The sequence below is a fragment of the Uranotaenia lowii genome, chromosome 3 (genome assembly GCF_029784155.1).
Source record: "Uranotaenia lowii strain MFRU-FL chromosome 3, ASM2978415v1, whole genome shotgun sequence".
NCBI classification, from domain to species: domain Eukaryota; kingdom Metazoa; phylum Arthropoda; class Insecta; order Diptera; family Culicidae; genus Uranotaenia; species Uranotaenia lowii.
In genome coordinates this window covers 343,080,555-343,099,073 of record NC_073693.1, presented here as the reverse complement: position 1 = coordinate 343,099,073, position 18,519 = coordinate 343,080,555, and the positions used below count along the sequence as shown (strand labels likewise).

The 18,519-nt window shown below is 40.0% G+C and overlaps 3 protein-coding genes across 3 annotated transcripts; 2 read left to right on the top strand and 1 right to left on the bottom strand.

The window, feature by feature from the left end:
* The first annotated feature begins 883 nt into the window (after positions 1 to 883).
* LOC129751643 (cytochrome c oxidase assembly protein COX16 homolog, mitochondrial-like) lies at positions 884 to 1,616 on the top strand. Its single transcript, XM_055747269.1, has 2 exons — positions 884 to 1,139; positions 1,214 to 1,616. Exons 1-2 carry the CDS (start codon positions 1,039 to 1,041, stop codon positions 1,407 to 1,409), a joined length of 297 nt encoding a protein of 98 aa, XP_055603244.1. The 5' UTR covers positions 884 to 1,038; the 3' UTR covers positions 1,410 to 1,616.
* LOC129751642 (BLOC-2 complex member HPS5 homolog) lies at positions 1,496 to 5,081 on the bottom strand. Its single transcript, XM_055747268.1, has 4 exons — positions 4,573 to 5,081; positions 4,078 to 4,506; positions 3,870 to 4,016; positions 1,496 to 3,793 (listed from the first exon to the last, which is right to left on the bottom strand). Exons 1-4 carry the CDS (start codon positions 4,666 to 4,668, stop codon positions 1,970 to 1,972), a joined length of 2,496 nt encoding a protein of 831 aa, XP_055603243.1. The 5' UTR covers positions 4,669 to 5,081; the 3' UTR covers positions 1,496 to 1,969.
* Positions 5,082 to 5,888: 807 nt separating this feature from the next.
* Positions 5,889 to 8,652, top strand: LOC129756612 (membrane-associated tyrosine- and threonine-specific cdc2-inhibitory kinase-like). The gene is made up of 4 exons (XM_055753525.1): positions 5,889 to 6,088; positions 6,203 to 6,796; positions 6,865 to 7,772; positions 7,836 to 8,652. The coding sequence occupies exons 2-4, from the start codon at positions 6,218 to 6,220 to the stop codon at positions 8,092 to 8,094; spliced, it is 1,746 nt and encodes a 581-aa protein (XP_055609500.1). The 5' UTR covers positions 5,889 to 6,088; positions 6,203 to 6,217; the 3' UTR covers positions 8,095 to 8,652.
* The last annotated feature ends 9,867 nt before the right edge of the window (positions 8,653 to 18,519 follow it).

Here is an 18,519-nt window from a genome sequence, read left to right as displayed (position 1 = left end):
ATATCTAGCGTAACATTTCAAAAGGGCGAAGCTGCCAAATATAAACAAATCGAGTTAACGGTCATTCCGGATGTACGCGGATGCACTTTACCTAACTAACGCGGTTTCATCTTTGAAATCACTTAAAACTTTTCAAAAATTAATAAAATTCAATTGGGCGAAACTTGTTGTCGATGCATTTTCGTTGGAACGTGTTACGCCTATTCAAAATGGTATTAATTTTTCTATTCGTGTAGGGCCAATAGGCGTAACTGAGTTGACCGTGTGTAACAAAACGGCCTAATTAGTTTTTGCGTGTGAGACCTATGGGCGTAACTTCAAAACCAAAACAAAAACGGCCGATCAATTGGGCGAAACTTGCAGGCGTAACTGAAATCGAAAACATAAAAAGGCGAAACTCGAAAATCTCTGAAATTTAGTGAAAAAAGTTAAAGATTTTGATAATCAACGAACAATAAGTGAATATAATGCACTTTTTTTTATTTTGTTGAACAAAAAGTGGTCGATTTTTTAAATAGGATTTGATAAGATGTTCCGAAATTTCCAACGCGATTTTCTAGTTTCGAGCTAACTGCATGCTAGTTTCGCCCTTATGAAATGTTACGCTAGAAATTTCCTCCCTTTTCTCAAGAGTTGCACTTATCTTGACAGTTTTGTTTGATGAATTTTTGTTTGCCAGTAAACAAAAAATCATGAATACGTTTCCAAAAGATCGTATTCTAGTTTTGTTGAAATTTGATTTTGCAACTTTAATTGTTAAACCTTCAACGAGTTGAATGAAATTAAAGAAATAAATGAAAAAAAATCATTCGAAATATTCACACTTAAAAAAAATAAGCATAAATTATGTAAGTATTTTCGACCTCTCGAAAACCAATGCTAGGATCGTGTGTGTTGATCTTCGGAGGACATGCCTGTTTTATAATCATATAGGCAGTGCATCCCATTTCCATTGCAATAAATTACAAAAATTGGGCAAAATACAGTGATTTAACTATAGATTCATACCGAGAAAGAGTTTCTCGAATACCGTTTGAAATGCAGCGCTACCTGAAAAGTAAATCGTTCCGGTTTGGGGTGCCTTTTTTACTGCTGATGGTCGGAGGATCCTTCGGTTTGCAACAGTTCGCTCAACTGAGGTAGATCTATGAAGTTGATGCTTATTTTATGACAACTGTCTCACATGTTCCGGTAATTATGTTTTGTCTGGCAGGTACACATTCTCCAAGAAAGGAACACTCACGCCGGAAGAGGCCGAAAAATTTGGCGTGAATATGAAAAAGGCGGAGGAGGTGACCCTGGAGACCGAATACGAGAAGATCAAAACGATCGATATCGACAACTGGCAGAATGTGCGCGGTCCCCGGCCCTGGGAAGATACCGTTCCCAATGAGGCTGTTCCCAATTAAGTCCGGGTTGAAAGCGTTTTGGGGAAAAGGTTTTCTCTAGTTTTGTTGACTGCATGACTGAACGAGCGCGCGCTGTAGTATAATGTATATTTTTATTTCTTGCAAAAATAAGCGAATAGCTACACAATCCTTCAATTTGTGGGTATGAAGCATAATTTGCGAACTATGTTGAACAATGAATCCGTTTTTGATTAATGCCGTATTGAAGTTATTTGATTTTTTTTAATAACGAAAGCCCTGTTAGAAGCGGAACGAACACTGAAAGCTTCATTGTTACTTTTTGGGCGGTGCTGTTTACAGATAGACGAAGGTAACGCCTGCGTCACCGTTTCGAGTTTACTTAATTTGGATATGGATTATCGATGTGTACTTATGTATGTTTCTTTCGTAAAGCCTCATTGAAATCTGTTTATAGAAATAATTTAGCTACTTTAGCGCAGTGGCATCATGAATAAGATGCAACCAATAGTTTTAAGATAAGTTTGAAAACTAACTCTGCGATATGAATATTTTGACCAGATTATTTATGATCTGCCTATGTACAATGGTTAAGCTGTATCCTAATCAGTAGTAGCATTCAGCAGACATTTACAGTAAAAGCCTGAGCCTATAGCACCTGTCGGAATGTATTCGTCATAGCCCTGTACAAGCTTGAGCAGTGCTTTTCCACCGATGGTTCCACTGCTGATAGCTACGTTCAAAATATAGTTCCAGCTGTAGAAGGTTTTGCTATTGTCGCTAGTTTTGGTGCTGCTACCGGTGCAGTTATTGTCTTTACGTGGCCACATTAGATCCCGCCCGGATTCGTTAAGCGTGCAAAGTTTATCACAGTTTAAACACATCAAACTATTACTATTGTAGCAGGTTAACATCACATCGAACAGCTGTCGCCAATGGGTAGCGGTGAATATTTCTTCGGCGGTCTTTTCCAATAGACCGCAATCGCCCATGCTCCACAAGCATTGGATCATTTTGTCCTCACGCTGATCTTGTACATAGTATCGCGTTATAGAATGCCATAGATACGGAATCTGCTGAACCAACTCGAAACACTGTGGGTATTCTTTTCGGGACCAATAGTACTGCATAAGCGTGGTCCCAATGTCGGCGTAGTGACAGTTAGCATTTGGGCGCAAATAATGTCCGCAGGATTCGCATTGCTCCAGCTGTTCCAGTTCCGATTGAAGCAGTCTACGATTATACTCTATGAAACTTTCCTTAATGTATGCCCTCGAATCATCGTCTATTTCCCAAATCAGCTCTACCTTCAGATAATCGAAATATATTTTGACACATTTAATTCTAGGATCCTCTTCGTTGTTCTCTTCCATAACACCTTCCAGTTTGTGCAACAATCCTACGATCGCGTGGGTATCGTAGGTATCGAATATTTTAGCATAACGATCGGAGAAATTTAAATTGCTTATTATGGAAGAACGATAAACCAGATACAGATTTCGAACAGTTTTATCATCTTCATCCAGCTGATAATCACTCAGCAGCGACATGGAAAACATTTTCTTTGGTGGATTTCGTCGGGTCGAAACCGGTTCTGGTTCCTCTACTTCTTCGTGCTCCTCTGCCAGATACGCCTCATCGGTGGGTAGAACTCGCGTCTCATTGCTATAGTTTTCTTCATGATTGTAAACCTTGCTAACGTTTAACGTTTTCGGTCGCTCTGGCGCGATTTGTTCATAGCCTAAAAACATTTGTCGAATGTTCTTACCGTACTTGCCTCTCACTACCGATACCAATGCCTCTTTTATCGTAACTTCTGATTGTATATTACTTTCCTTCGTGACCCCGTTGCTACTGTTGAACAGTTGATCCAAAATATAAACCCCATTTTCTCTAAACGGAGAATTCTTTTTTCCATCAACTTTTTTAGTTTCGGGTTTGAAACGTTCGTCCCAACAGACATCAATTTTAAGATGTAAAAGCTTTTGTTCAGCAGCAAACACATACACTTCATCACCCAGAACGGCAACCCGATCAACCTGTTCGAGATCTTCTATTCGCAGCACCACCTTCGAAACGATCGGATCGATCAGCAGCAGCTCCCGATCGTTGTGAACTAAAAGCAACCGCTGACGAAGTGTGTGCAGCCGATTGAAACCGAAAACCTGTTGCAGTTTAAATTGATGTGTCCGCAGCACATTTCCCTCCATGTCGGCTTCCCACAGACGAGAACCGGGCCTGGCACAGAATATTCGAACGTCGGTCTGTTGATGCGTTGGCATTGTTTTGGGCGAAGATGACTGCTGTTGCTCAGCCGAATGATTTGCGTTGGTTTGGTCTAACAAATCACTTACAGTAGGAGAGTCGATGTTGTTGGCCACAATGAATGTTGCACCATATGGTCCATCCCTTGGCCGATTTCCGATCTGCAATAGGAAAAAGTTGTAGCGATTGAAGTAGTGTATGACAAAGGTTCATAGTTCATAGATCGATGAACCTTACCTGTTTGAACTCTTCGCGCGCTGTATTACACAGGACACACTTGGAAAGCGTCGAAACCAACAACATATCGTTGTAACGATCGATTTGGACTATTTGATTCTCCAGCAGGAGAACCGGATTAAGAGTGATGTTCAAAATGTTCCTTCCCTGCAAGAACAAAAATGATTGGATCAATAAGCTCCTTCAAATAAAAACGGGAAATCTTCACCATAAACAGAGACAACTGTAGAAGCGAAACGGTTCCTCTCGAATCGCCACAGTACAGTTCCCGATCGTCATTGCCCCAGCAGAAACAGGTCACAAAAACGGAAGCAAACGCAGCTACCGGGGGAAGGTAGTCCGATGACGATGACCCATCAGTTTCTCCAGAGCCACCATTCGAACCCGGAGGTGACAGTTCCGTCAGGAGGATCTCCTTGGTGGCCGAGCTATCCAGATCCAGTACTACACCAATCTTGCCACGCAAATTTGAAACTGCGATTTGTTTGCCGTTGCGCGAAATCAACAGCTGACTGATGGGACCCAACTGGCTTGGAATGATCGACAAAAAATTGACGGTGGCCCGATCGTAGATGTACAAACTGCCCGAGTTGGCTCCAAAAACAAGAAACTTCTCGGAAACATCGAAACAAGTGAACTGCAAAAAAAAGCAATCCATTTGAAAAATATAATCGATTGATAAGGACAACTTGTTCGTTCCTACCTTGATTCGCTTGGTGTTCCGAAGTGGCAGATTTATGGCTCTGGAGAGATCCGTTCGCTGACCCAAACCGTAATGCTTGAGTGCATCCATTATCATGTTGATGGATAATGTTATTTATGCTGGGTGCTGAATACTTTCTAGCTGTGCTGGTCCTTAGTTTTCTTCTGGAAATGCACAGCCACGGGGAACTTCCTTCTTACTGCCGGATGTCTCCCAAACAATCGGATGAGCTTTTTTTCACTGAAAACACTGTCGCTTACATGACAAACCCATCGAAGATCAGAGGCAAATAATTGTGCAATGGACTGGCGCAACAAAACATAGCTCGTTCGACCTGAAGGACAATCTTCACACTGTCGAGGGTATCAATGTTACGACAATTATTTATAGGAAAGCACTTTCCAAACCTAGAATCCTTAATAAATTTGATAAGAAAGGCGATAATGGGATTTTGCTGCTGGATAACTCAAACGAAACGATTCGGGCACTCTCGCGTTCACGATGATGGACGACGGCCAACAAAGTTTTGACGTTTTGATGATGACTCAAAGAAGGGGGCTTCCATTAATAATATTACGTTTATTTGGTGTCAGAATTGTAATCCGGGTTTTTTTTTGGTATATAATTTTCAATGTTTTATACACATAACAAGCAGATAACTTTTGACTTATGGTTATTTTCCGTAGAATGCGAGTGTGCAATGCAGGTTTTATGTTATTAAATATTATTATTATTGAGATTAGAGACACTTTACCGTTTTCAAGGCTTTCGTGTCTATCGTTCTACTAGTTTTTTTTTCACAACTTATCAGTGTATACACAGAGAACAGACGTACAAGCTCGAACAAAAAATCTTTGAAAAAGTGTGTAATTTTTTTCTCTGGTGATTGCACCCCGTATTTTGTTTACTATAGAGTTGTTTTTGACACTTGTTACGCACACTTGGTGAGCGTGTACAGATGAGACGGGACAATTAACCTCAAAAACTCGCGGTACAAAAAACGGACAGCCGGTGGTCGTTTTATAGGTTGATTTCCCCAAAACTGAAAAGTTTTGGTGAAACAACCAGCATAATATCACGAACACTACCAGCGGCAAATAGGACTATACTGCAATATCACCAACATTTTCTAAGTTTTCTAAAAACTTTTCCGACATTGAAACACGCATTTGCATCTTTTTCAAATCTTAATCACAACACGTGTTTCCCGGTAGCCGAACCCTGTTATGATAACGTATGTAACGCGTCTTTTGTCACGCGCGGGGAGAGAGAAAGAAGAGCGCCGAGAGCCGATTTAAAAACAAAAAAAAAGTGGAAGTCCTGCTGAACTGAAATTTTAAAGCTGGCGATTCTTTCTGCAATTTTGTGTGATTTAGGCGCATTCAAGTTTTAAATATCAGTTGTCCAGTAACAGTGGTCGTTCTTTTATTTTAATCTTTTAAAATTGACGCTATACAGCGGTCAGTTGTTATCGTTTCCGTTGAGCATTCGGGGTGCATCTTTCTGTGGGTAACAGGTACGTTAACATAACCTCACATTCGGAACGGAATCTCGGTTCTTTGTTTTTATCAATAAAAATCCGTTGAAACCACTTTTCGCTATTCTCGAAAAAACTTGTATGTATTGGCAGGGAATCTTATCGAAGATGAAATCGTCGCTTCCTGTGCCGGAGTTTTTAGAGGAGAACAATCTTTCGTTATCATTCAAACAACCAAATCGAAGGAACCAATCGCGGCCACCGAAGGCGCCCAAGTTGTACCCCAAGTTCGATGCTAGCTTTTGTAGAAATGGTACGGGATCGACGGCAGCCAGCGTCGTTTCGTTCCGAGTCGATCAGCGAGCCGAGCTGAGTCAGATTTATCAACGACACAGACCGGAATCATACTATGAACAGTGCTTTGAGCAGTTGACCAAAGTTGGTGAGGGTTCGTTCGGGGAAGTTTTCAAGGTAAAGAGTCGACTGGACGGGTGCCTGTATGCGGTCAAGAAGTCGAAGGAGTTCTTCCGGGGTGAGCACTATCGTCAGGAACGGCTGGAGGAAGTCAGGCGCTACGAGCAATTCAGTGAACATGAGAATTGCGTTAAGCTGTATCAGGCCTGGGAACAGGAGGATCGGCTGTTCATGCAGATGGAACTGTGCAAGGGCAGCCTGGAGGATTATGCCCGGGAGCAGCGTATCATAACGGAGGAAAACGTGTGGTCCATTTTACTGGATTTGCTGCTGGTAAGTAATTTGTTTTAAATTTTATTGTCTATATTTGATCATAGTTTATCTTATTTATTTTATTTTAGGCACTCAAAAGTCTTCACGATAGGAATCTAATTCACCTGGACATCAAGCTGGATAACATCCTCATAACGGATGACGGTGTCTGTAAACTGGCTGACTTCGGATTAGTTTTTGATCTGAACAATCGAAATCTGCACCACGCCACGGAAGGCGATTCCAGGTACATTGCACCGGAACTGATGGAAGGTCGCTATACGAAGGCCGTGGATATATTCAGCTTGGGTATCGCCATCCTCGAGTTATCCTGTAATCTTGAACTGCCCTCGAATGGACCCTTGTGGCAGAGGCTTAGGAGTGGTTTATTTCCACCAGAATTGCTCTGCCGGCTGTCATCGGATCTGCAAAATGTCATTCGCTGGATGATGAGTCCCAAAGCGGAGAGTCGACCAACGGTAGACACCTTGCTACAGCACCATCGAATTGCGGCCTTGCATCAGGAGCGAAAACGTTGGCGAGTGGTGCGTGGCATTCGTTCATATTTACACCGGAAGTTGTGTAATTTGCGGTGTTTCTTAGCAAGTCTGGTACTATCGATAGCAAGTTGCCTCAGACTTCGGCATGCAAAACCAGCGGTTGTGGCGGTGGAAGGGCGCAAAAGAAAAAGGGACAGTCAGATTCCGAGCTACAATCATTCCTTCAACAGTGCCGCTCGAACGTGCTTGATGAAAGACTTCGACAACGATAGCGATGCCGGTGATGACGAAGATGAGCTAATGTCCAGTGGTGAACTAGATTTGACCGGAGGAAGCGCTGGATCCAATGTTCAAATCACTCCCACACTGAACAATACTGTACCAATTCATACACCTACTGTCAGAATGATGAATTCGACACCACTGAACCACAATCACAGTGGACTCAGGCTGAGCTTCCGAAATCAGAACATTGACACGCCGTTCCGGAGTATGAGGTGAATTATCTTTAATATTTAGGAAAGTAATCCATCAAATTAATATTCAAAAATGTTTTCCAGTTTCGATTCCGGTGAAGATGAATGCCTAATGACGATGGATGTGAGCAATAACGGAAGTGTCCGTTCGGATAGTTCATTGAACCAGCAACATCAAAACAATAGTGGTTATCACCATCAGTCCCACTCACGGCACAGTTCCCTACATCAAAACAATTCCGGTGGTGGTTTGATCGGTTTTTCAGGGAATGCCAATGGTGCCAACGATTCATCATTTCTTACTAAAAAGAAACTATTCTTCCAATCGGACGACTCCGATTGATTCGAGTCATTGATGTTAGATACAAACTCAGAACGGCTAAGATCTCAAACCCGCGATTGGCTGTAACTTGTATATGTTTTCGATTGTAGAACTTTAGGTTTGAAATAGTGCTCTTCCTTAGCTACCAGTTATTCCGGTACCCGTACTCTTGTTGCAATCTTCAATCTCTATAAATTTTGTTTTAACCCCAGATTATAATGAACGCTTCTCTCGAATCCAACACCTAATAGAAAATGTAACCAATTCATCTAGAGCTTTTGTTAACATATAAGCTCAAATCGTGTGATATCTTGATTTAAAAAAACGTGTAGTGGTTTGGCTTTTCCATTTTTTTTAAATCTTAAGTAAATTGTGTGTGTTTATAATCAACGCATGGCCTCCAGAAAGAAAATTCAGATTCCTTAATAATATAATCTAGCAGAAAGTAGTAAATATATGATACTTTTAACATGTTGTAGGAAGTGTTAAACATATGAAAAACGGATATATGATATCATGGCCTAGCTTTTAACTTTTGCAGGAAAATAATTATTTTATATAGAATTGTCTATATCGTCATAAAGCAATAAATTACATATTTTAATATTAGTTTTACATGCTAGTTATAAATTGTGTGAGAAAAGTCCAAGAGGTGGTTTCTTCTAGATGTTTAAAATTTGAGGAGGTTGTATAAGACACTAACGCCAAATTAACGTAGAATTACGTGTCATTATATTTATTGTTTTTTTCGAAATATGTATAAATTTTGTGTAACAATAACATTAAAACAGTCCAACAGTTTACACTCAAAAGCTTTTTTTTAAAGGCTAAACTATGTATATAAACTGTTGTGTTTATTACTCATGTATTCAGTAACGTATTTTTCACACACCAGTAAACAGAATAAAAAAACCTATGCTGAAGTTCCCTCAATGTGGAACTTTTCACACCATTCTGGAACACCCCTTGCTCGGTGCAAATGTCAAAAAGAAGGAAACAAAAAACGAAAAAATCATTTCTCGGAGTGGCGGAAAATTGCTGACGCGCAGTGAATTTGACCCATGCGAGAAATCGTCTGTTTGACGGTAACCGGAAGGCGGAGAACATTCGGCAGCATCTAAAAATCACCGCGACACTCGATAGGAGCAGTAAACATTTTCCGGTATTGATTCCGGGTTGCACCGATCAACAGTTCTCCGGTTCACAACAGCCCCAATATCGGGTAAGACCGTAAAACAAAACCAAAAAAGGGCCATTCAAATATTGCGTTACGTAATATTTGAACGGCCCCAAATAAGAACCACCGACAAAACTAATGGTGCTATTCCCACTAGGGCTTTTGTTTCCCCTCTTTACTCCCCAGCAGCAAAGCGTAGCCATGCCACAACAACTCACGTCGACACGTGTCAGCGTGACACTCTTCGCCAGCCATCTGGGCGAGGTCCGATCAATCGATCCGCATTCGGGTAGCTAACGAGCATCGAAGCGGCAGGTTCCGTGGTCCGGTTCCGGTAAACTCACTTTCCATACATCAGCAACAGCCACGCTTCGCCAGCTGGCTAAAAGAGTCATCGTGGGGAAGGAGCTTGTCGGAGCTCTTCAGAGGCCTACGTGCGACCGTAGCAGTGACAAGAGATCCGATTTCGGCGTAAGAAGTACACTCTGATCGCCTGCATCTCGGATCGTAAGATTAGTGGCCGTAGGCGACGAGAAGCCACCAGTAGGGCGCGTGCATGCAACACCGGATGTCAAGTTAGAGTGAGTAAAACGATCTATTGAATACATGAAATTGTAAAATGATAATTTTGATTAGTTGTGGCATATTTGGTGATGAGGAGCTAGTGGCTTTACCTTGTGCACTCCCACACCTTTTCATGTAAAGAAAATCTCTTAAGCGGGTCATAGACTACACCACAGCTGTACAAATGCAATGGAATTCGATGACATTCTGTCGCTGTGAACACGATTTGCATCGTGTATGGCACTGCTTGAATGAGCGCGCAAACGGTTTGAGTAAAATCGGTCCGCATCGAAATATTATGTACAAACCACCCTATGTGGCATAGTGTATGGTGCTGTTTGTACAGGGTCCGGCAATTGAACTGCTACATTACTTCAAAAGTAATTATTTCATTGCACACGAAACAGTATTGAACGACCCCTCGTCGCTTTGTTTACATTAAGTCTTAGCAATCATTGGATGTAAGTGTTGCTTTTGTAATCAGGTGTTATCCGGGAAAATGTATCTCGAACAGAAACGCAGCGCTGTGGTTGTCTTGTTCCTAGCTGGCAAACGACAGAAGGACATAGTTCGTGAGCTGTCCGATATAAGTGTGTGCAGAAGTTTTGTATACCGTACAGTTTAAAGATACCTGAAGACCGGAAGTGCCAAAAAATGGTATGGTGGGGGACGCCGACCTACTGTGGTGACACCTGCTACGGCGAAGATCGTCAAGAAGCGCCTTAAGAGAAATCCTCGTCATAGTGCCACTAAATTGGCCGAGGATCTCAACATATCGTATCGAAGTCTCCGTCGGATCCTGAAAGATAAACTTCAGATCAAGCCCTACAAGATCCAAAAGGTTGAAGGCCTTACGGTGAAGCAGAAACAAGAACGGGTGAAGAGGGCCGCGGAAGGAAGGTTGAAGAATATCGTGTTTACCGACGAGAAACTCTTCACCGTACAGCAGTTCGGGAATAAGCAGAGCGACAGAGTTTGGTTGCCAGACAGATTACGAATCCATGCCGACTTGCTGACGGCCACCCGGCGACAGAAACCAGAATCGGTGATGGTTTGGGCCGGAATCACCCGTGATAGCCGGACTCCGCTGGTTTTTGTCCCTGAAGGAGTGAAGATCAACCAAAATACATATCGGGAACTTATTCTACAGAATGTCGTCGAACCGTGGGCACGTCGACATTTTTGTTCCAGGGATTGGGGTTTCCAACAGGACTCGGTGCCGGCTCACAAAGCGAAGAAAACCCAACTTTGGATTGCGCAATATTTTCCAGGGTTCATGTCGAGCTCCGAGTGGGCGGCGAGTTGGCCAGACCTGAACCCTATTGACTTCGCTGTTTGGAGTATGTTGGAGGCCGAAGTCTGCTCTAGGAAACATGAGGGTGTGGAGGTCCTGAAGCGACATCTCGGGGCAGCCTGGGATAAAATACCACAAGAACACCTGCGGGCCTCATACGATGCGTTCCTCGACCGTCTGCGGCGTGTGGTTAAACTCAAGGGCAAACAAGTCGAATTTTACCAGTAAATTTTGAAAAAATAAATTGTTTTCAAGAGAAATTGAATGAATTTGAAATAAAAAGTTGCTGTTTTGATCAATTTATATGTTTATTTCAATGTAGCACTTCAATTGCCGGACCCGGTACAAAATTGAGGTCATTTACTCAGCCCCAGCTGGGGTGGAGTGGGTTTTTTGTTGTTGCTGTTGCTGATTTCACCAGCCATCGTTTGTGTTAGCGTGAAATTTGTTTGTATCGTGTGTGGGCAAACATAGAATCAAACAATCATCGTGGAATCAACGAATTTGCACAAGCCGTTTGTGTAGTATATGGCCCGCTTTACACTGTGTTTAAAATCAATGCCGATCCATGTCCGGTCCGCATGCCACATGTCAACAGTAAATGCATTAACCCTTTACTTCCCACGGTAGCACAGGTGATCCAAAACTTAACACAACATAGCTCGCATTTAAACTGGGCGCTTTGGATCAACACCATTTTCTCACCGAATGCGCGCAGGCATGAGTGAAGAATCATTGTACAAAATTTGAAGAAAATCGATTCTCTGTTTTTTGCTCGGAAGATTAAAAGCTGCACAAAAGTCGTTTTTTTCGAATTTAAATCAAGTTTTGTTTTGAAACGGCTCATACCTTTAGGTTTTAAGGAGCCAAACTCGTTTTGTTTGATAACAATTGTGTGCTTATATCTAGTTCACTATTGAAGAAAAGATAGAAGTTAGATAGGGAATATCAAAACGATAGAGTATCGCGTCTAAGGAATAATGATTGGACATGAGACGGGAAAATACACGAATAAAATCCCGACTCAAGTTTAAATCAAGTTGTTATTTGATGTTCAATAGCTTGACAAGTTTTCATAATTATCCTCAAATAAAAATGCTGACGTGCAGAAGGTTGCCTTTGCAAGCAGAATCAAATGAAGGTTTACTCAGCGACGATGTCTGAGAAACCATTCAAATCTAGTTCCTTTTCTTCAATCAATTCGCAATCGAAATCTTCTTCACAGGTTAGAATAGCCAAGCATTCCTGTTCACGTTTTACCAAAATTTTAGTGGGGCAGACTCGGACGTACCTGAGTATTGCAGTGGAAGTGATCTTGTGTACTTTCTTGTGCTCATAAAGTTTACGTAGTATAATCTTTAGGAATTTAGGGTAAGATTATTTGTTATTGTTTTGCCTTTTTTTTCGTGATAATATGTGATGTCACGTTCAAGTTGACCCCCCTCCTCCCATGTCACAAATTGTCACAAAATACGAAACCCCCTCTCCCCCCCCTAACGCGTGACATCATTTATGGACGGCCCCAAATATCCCTTCGTCACAAAATCTGTCTGTCAAATTACTTACTTTTCTATCCACTCGCTTACTTCGTTCGCTCAATATTACTTGATGTCCTTAAAGTACAATACACTGCTAAAGCAAGAGTCAAGACACTACAGCTATATGTCATGGTAGCCTTGGTCGCAACCACACGAATTGCTGCCAGCAACGTCAAAACCAGGCTTCTTCAATTCTCTTGATTTTTGCTCACTTTTTCTCATCTGCTTGTTAAACTCCTAAGAGAAACATGCTTTCTCACACTGAAACCGATCAAGCAGCCCACGCTTTGTTGCAGAGCATTTCAAAAACGCAGTCACCCAATTTCATTCTCGCAGGGAGAAATGTTCATCAGCTTCTCAGTTACTGGCTGAGAAATCAACGACCGAACAGGGATAGACGCTTCGGTTGTGGTTTATTTCAGCACTTGCTGAGGCCAATGTTCCATAATTTCATATAGAAAGAGGACGGTTCAATCACACATTAAAGCTGTCCACGTGATTTGGTGAAACGATCAAATTTCATATGCGATTTGCATTTCTTTTTCTCTTAGGAGCGATGAGAATAGTAAAACTATGCCCTTGCCTTCACTGAGCAATTCATTTCACTGATCACACGTAGCGCTAATGAGGTGTTTTCAGAGTCACAAATCAACAGTGCTCTGACAGTAGAAGAGTGATCATTCGTTAGAGAAAAAATTTCTCTTGGCTCTCTCAGCAGCAGATGATGAAATGCTCATTTAAAATCTCCTCACAATTATAAGGAGCGAAAAAGTTCACTGTCTCCTTTTGGGCAAGATGAGCAAAATGAAGCCTGGTCAAAACGATAGAGTACCGCGTCTAACGTCTACCACGGACATGAGACAGGAAAATTTACTTATAAAATCCTGACTCTGGTTCAATCTATTAAACCATGGTTTAAGTCAAATTTAAAATAATAATAATAATTATTATTTAATCATTTCAGATTACAGCACAAATAAGCCAACTGTGCGGCGAGACACAGACATGTCTCCAACCGGTGCGTGGTGCAACAAAACAAGAAAACATAAAGCATGTCGCGCGACAAATCAAACAGCGTTCTCTTCGCTCGGCTGTCGCGGGGGACTAAGAGGGAACACCAATGATCACGATAGTTGTGCAGCCAATGATTGGAATTGTGGTAGATTTAATGCCTTATAATTAATTACCCTGGTGGCCCACCAGTTGTGCACTAAGTGCTATCAAATCGTTTTTTATATGAAGATGACAACTGTTTGGCCACCAGATGAATCCACATACGGTATAATTTTGCCGGAAATTCGAGTAAAATGAGAGACACCAGTGCAGTGCTCAGAGAGAGACAGAGGGAGAGAATTCTTGGTTTTGGTGGGTGGATTGATAGCAGTCAGCAATACTTTGAGGATTGATGTGCGAAAGCTTGATGTGTGTTGCCAATTTGTGATAACAATTTTAAGCTGTTTTGTGCTGTTTTTATTAATAATTAAGGCACTAATCTGTGATAATTTGACAAATTGACTATTTTAAATTGTGGTATTGTGAAAAAAACCTACTTGGATAGGTGGAATGAGCATAAACAAAGCTGCCCCCGTGGGGGCAGCTGCTGAAAACGAAAAACATAACCTTACACCAATGCAGATCACTGTTGAAGAGGATATGGTAGATATAAACAAAAACTCGAATGATGCACAGGATTCAACGAAAAACGTAAGTCAACACGAACCATTACCTAAAAAAATATTCCAAACATATCATTACTGCGATGGAGATAGCAGACCATTCCGAGTAATTGTTGAAAACACTGATTTTGATAAAAGAAAACAAATTAATAGACTACAAATAGGCATACTACTAAACCAAATGGGATTCGACAAATGTATTGAGGACATTAAAAAAACAGGACGCAATAAAGCAACGGTTTATGTAGGGAACATGAGAGATGCTAACAGATTAGCTGACTGTCAAAATCTTCGTTTAAAGGGGTACAAAGCATACATTCCCAAAAAGTTTGTCACGGTTACGGGAGTAATATCCGACATTCCGACGGAAATTGATGACAATGAAATCCTAGAAAACATAATCTGTGATATTAGAGTAGAATCAGTGTTCAGAATGACCAGAAAAACAGACGAAGGAAGGATCCCGACAAATAGAGTAGGTATTGTTTTTAGAAATAATGTGTTGCCAAGGTGGGTACGTTTGTATTCTGTAATAAACCGTGTTGACCCGTTCATTCCTCGTACTGTTATCTGTTTTAAATGTCTCAGGTACAACCATTTATCGAAAAACTGTAAGAGTCCCATAATAAGATGCAAGAACTGCACAGACGAAATGAAGGAAGACCACGAACCATGCCAAAGGACACCTCAATGTTTTCACTGTAAACAGGAAGGACATATTACTACAGATAGAAGCTGCCCCAAACGAAAAAAGGAAAACGAAATTCAAACAATAATGGTAAGACGCAATTTGACATATCAAGAGGCTAGAGAATTATTCCATATTCCCACACAAAATCAATTTGACATGCTCCGAAATATGGAAGAATTCCCCATATTACCAGAAACTTTTGCTAATGTCGTGAGTAACGGAAATAAGAGTTCCACAAATAATTTCGGAACAAACAATAAATCGACTCCGAATATGAAGCTTAATCTTCAGAGAAATAAACCTATAATAAATAACAGGAAAACAAAAACAAATGAAACTGAAGAAGAAGAAACAGGAGTAGCAAGTTTGCTAGGAATGTCTAAGAGAGATTTTTTTAGAAAAAGGAGGCTTGAGGAGGAAAAAGAAGAAAGCAATAACAAAAGAATAGTTAACACACATAGAACTTCAGAGGTAGACAGATTCCGTCAAGAAATAAAAAATACGAATGAGAAGAAACAAGAATATAATATTATTATTTCTTGTTTAATTACAAAAATAGCGGAAATTCTTCGTAATCATGGTGTAACGGGTGATGCAATCACAGCTAGCATTGTTGGGGAACTGAAAAACATTGCTGATCACCACGACGGTGGTCCATGATAATTTCACAATCACAAACATGGAGACTAAATTTGAAATTCTTCAAACTAACATACAAAGTCTTTCAAAAAACAAAAATGAATTAATACATGAGCTCAATACAAACAAATATGATGCAGCACTACTAACGGAGATTTGGGTTAACCCGAATCAAACCACAACTAAACGTTACACCATAAGAGGCTACCATAGTATACTTTCTCCTCGAGAAGATTCTCATGGAGGAGTTGCTATCTACATCTGTGATAATTTTCATTTTACTAAATTAAATTTGACGACTACAGAGAAATTTGAAACATTAGGAATTAGGTTGACCAAGTTAGATATTGTACTAGTTGTTGTATATGTTAATCCTCGTATCCGTACTGATGAATTGAAAACCGCTATAGAAATTTTAATACAAGAACTACAAAATTATAATAAAGTTATTGTAGGTGGTGACTTCAACAGCCACCATGAAATATGGGGCTGCGAAACAACTCAAGGGAAAGGAAGGGTTATCCACGAAGCTATAGTTGAATCTGGGCTATCATTGCTAAACAATGGAAATAAAACTTTTATACCAGGAATTCATAACCAACGTCTTAGTGCTATAGACCTTTCGTTCTGTTCTGCAAACTTGTTCAACTCAATCAAATGGTCAACATTACAAAAAACCTTTGGAGGTAGTGGTCATCTATTTATCGTAATGACTGCTGAACTACAATGGACGAAAAAACATAGAACGTATTATGACAGGAAAACAATAAGAGAAGAAATAGCAAAAATAGAGCACTGGGAATTTGATGATCTACAAGAGCTTGCAGGAAAAGCCAAAACGATATTGAAAAATAACAAAAAAACAAGTGATTATATGCCCAAATACTATTGGAGTGATGATTTATCCACACTCTACTTAGAAAAACAAAACGCACTAAAAAAGTATCATGAATGTTGTAACAATATGAACTTGATAGGATGGAAGAAAGCCACAGCTAAATTCCAAAAGGCTAAGCTAACCCACATCAGGGAAAAACTTCAAGAACTATCAGCTTCAATTGATCCCCAAAACATGAGATATAATTGGAAACTTGTAAAAAATTTAAAAACTTTACCAACTAGTAACTACAATAATAACTGTATTATACAAAATAAACAACTAGCTAATGAATTCCTAATGTTAAATTTCGGTGAAAGCAGAATAGAAGATAATATACCACCCTCTGAAAACACTAGGTCCTCCATTGTGAACACAACAAAATGGTCATCTATTATAGCAAAAAAACCGACAAGATCGTCACCAGGAACAGACAATTTGACATATGATATGCTGAGACAATTAGATTGGAAAACCACCGCAAAAATTATTGATTGCTTAAACGAAATGTGGAGAAAAGGATGTTTACAAGATCATCTGAAAGAGATAAAAATTATTCCTATTGTGAAACCTGATAAACCAGCAGGAGAAGTTTCATCCTACAGACCTATAGCCCTTATTTCTACTATCACAAAAACTTTGAACACAGCGGTATTAGAGGATATTAACAAAACACTACAGATGTCAAAAATACTTCCGGAAACATCCTTTGGTTTTCGAAAAAACATGTCAACAGAACACTGCGTTACATATGCCACAAACTACATAATGGAAAGTAAAAGAAAAGGTATGACAGTGATTGGAGTATTTTTTGATTTCAAAAATGCTTTCAATTCTATAAATGTCAACAAACTGCGAAATATTATGATAGAACATAACTTTAGTCCTGACAGTATTACGTGGATATATAATTTTCTAATAAATAGAAAAACCATAATATACACGGAAGAAGGACGAGTGGAACACGTAGTTTCTAGTGGATTACCACAAGGAGATGTTCTCTCTCCAACCCTCTTCAATATTTACACCTCAAGCCTCCATGAAACAAACTTAGACCCAAACGAAATAACACTGCAATTCGCCGACGATTTTTTCAAATTAGTTCGACTTAAAAATGAAAAACGAGCTATAGAAAAAATGCAACAACAAATTGATGTTTTTGTTAGGAAAGCCTCAGAACTAGGACTAGTCATTAATTGCGCAAAAACAAAAGCAATGATATTCAAAAACAGTGATAAAACTTTAAATCTTAAGATAAATGGTGAGTTATTGGAAACGGTCAGAAAATACAAGTACCTGGGCATAACATTAGATCAACCACTAAAATATGGCACACATGTGAAAACAATAATTGAAAAAGTACATGAAAGACAGAACATGCTTAAAATTATTGGAACCATCAAAAAGGGAGCTACCCCCCGGGTAATGATGTTATACCATAAAGCTCTATATGGGAATTTTTTAAACTATGGATCAACAATTTACGGAGGAACAAATAAAACTTACATCAATAAACTAGAAATCACAAACAGACAATGCCTTCGAATCGCCACTGGCTGTACCAAATCGACGCCTGTAAACACTTTGGCAGCAATAGCAGGAGAAGGTCCATTATACATGAAAAGAGAATACCTGGCAAAAAAACGAATAATGCATCATATCTATAGGAACGATCTTATTGCACAACAACTACAATCGTTAGAAAATCCAACAGGAAATTTAGAAAAAAGATATACTTTTATAGAACAAATGTTCCTCAAATATGCAGACGAATTCCAACAACTATACGTTCAGCGCAGCACAAATAATCAAGTAATTACAGTATCAGTTCAGGATCAAATAATAAACACACAAATACGAAAAAAACAACAGACAGCAGATGTTATGAGGAAAGAAGTTATGAACATGCTCAATACACAATACCCATGCTATAATTTAATTTATACGGATGCATCTAAAAGCGAGAATAAATGTGGAATAGGAGTTTTTG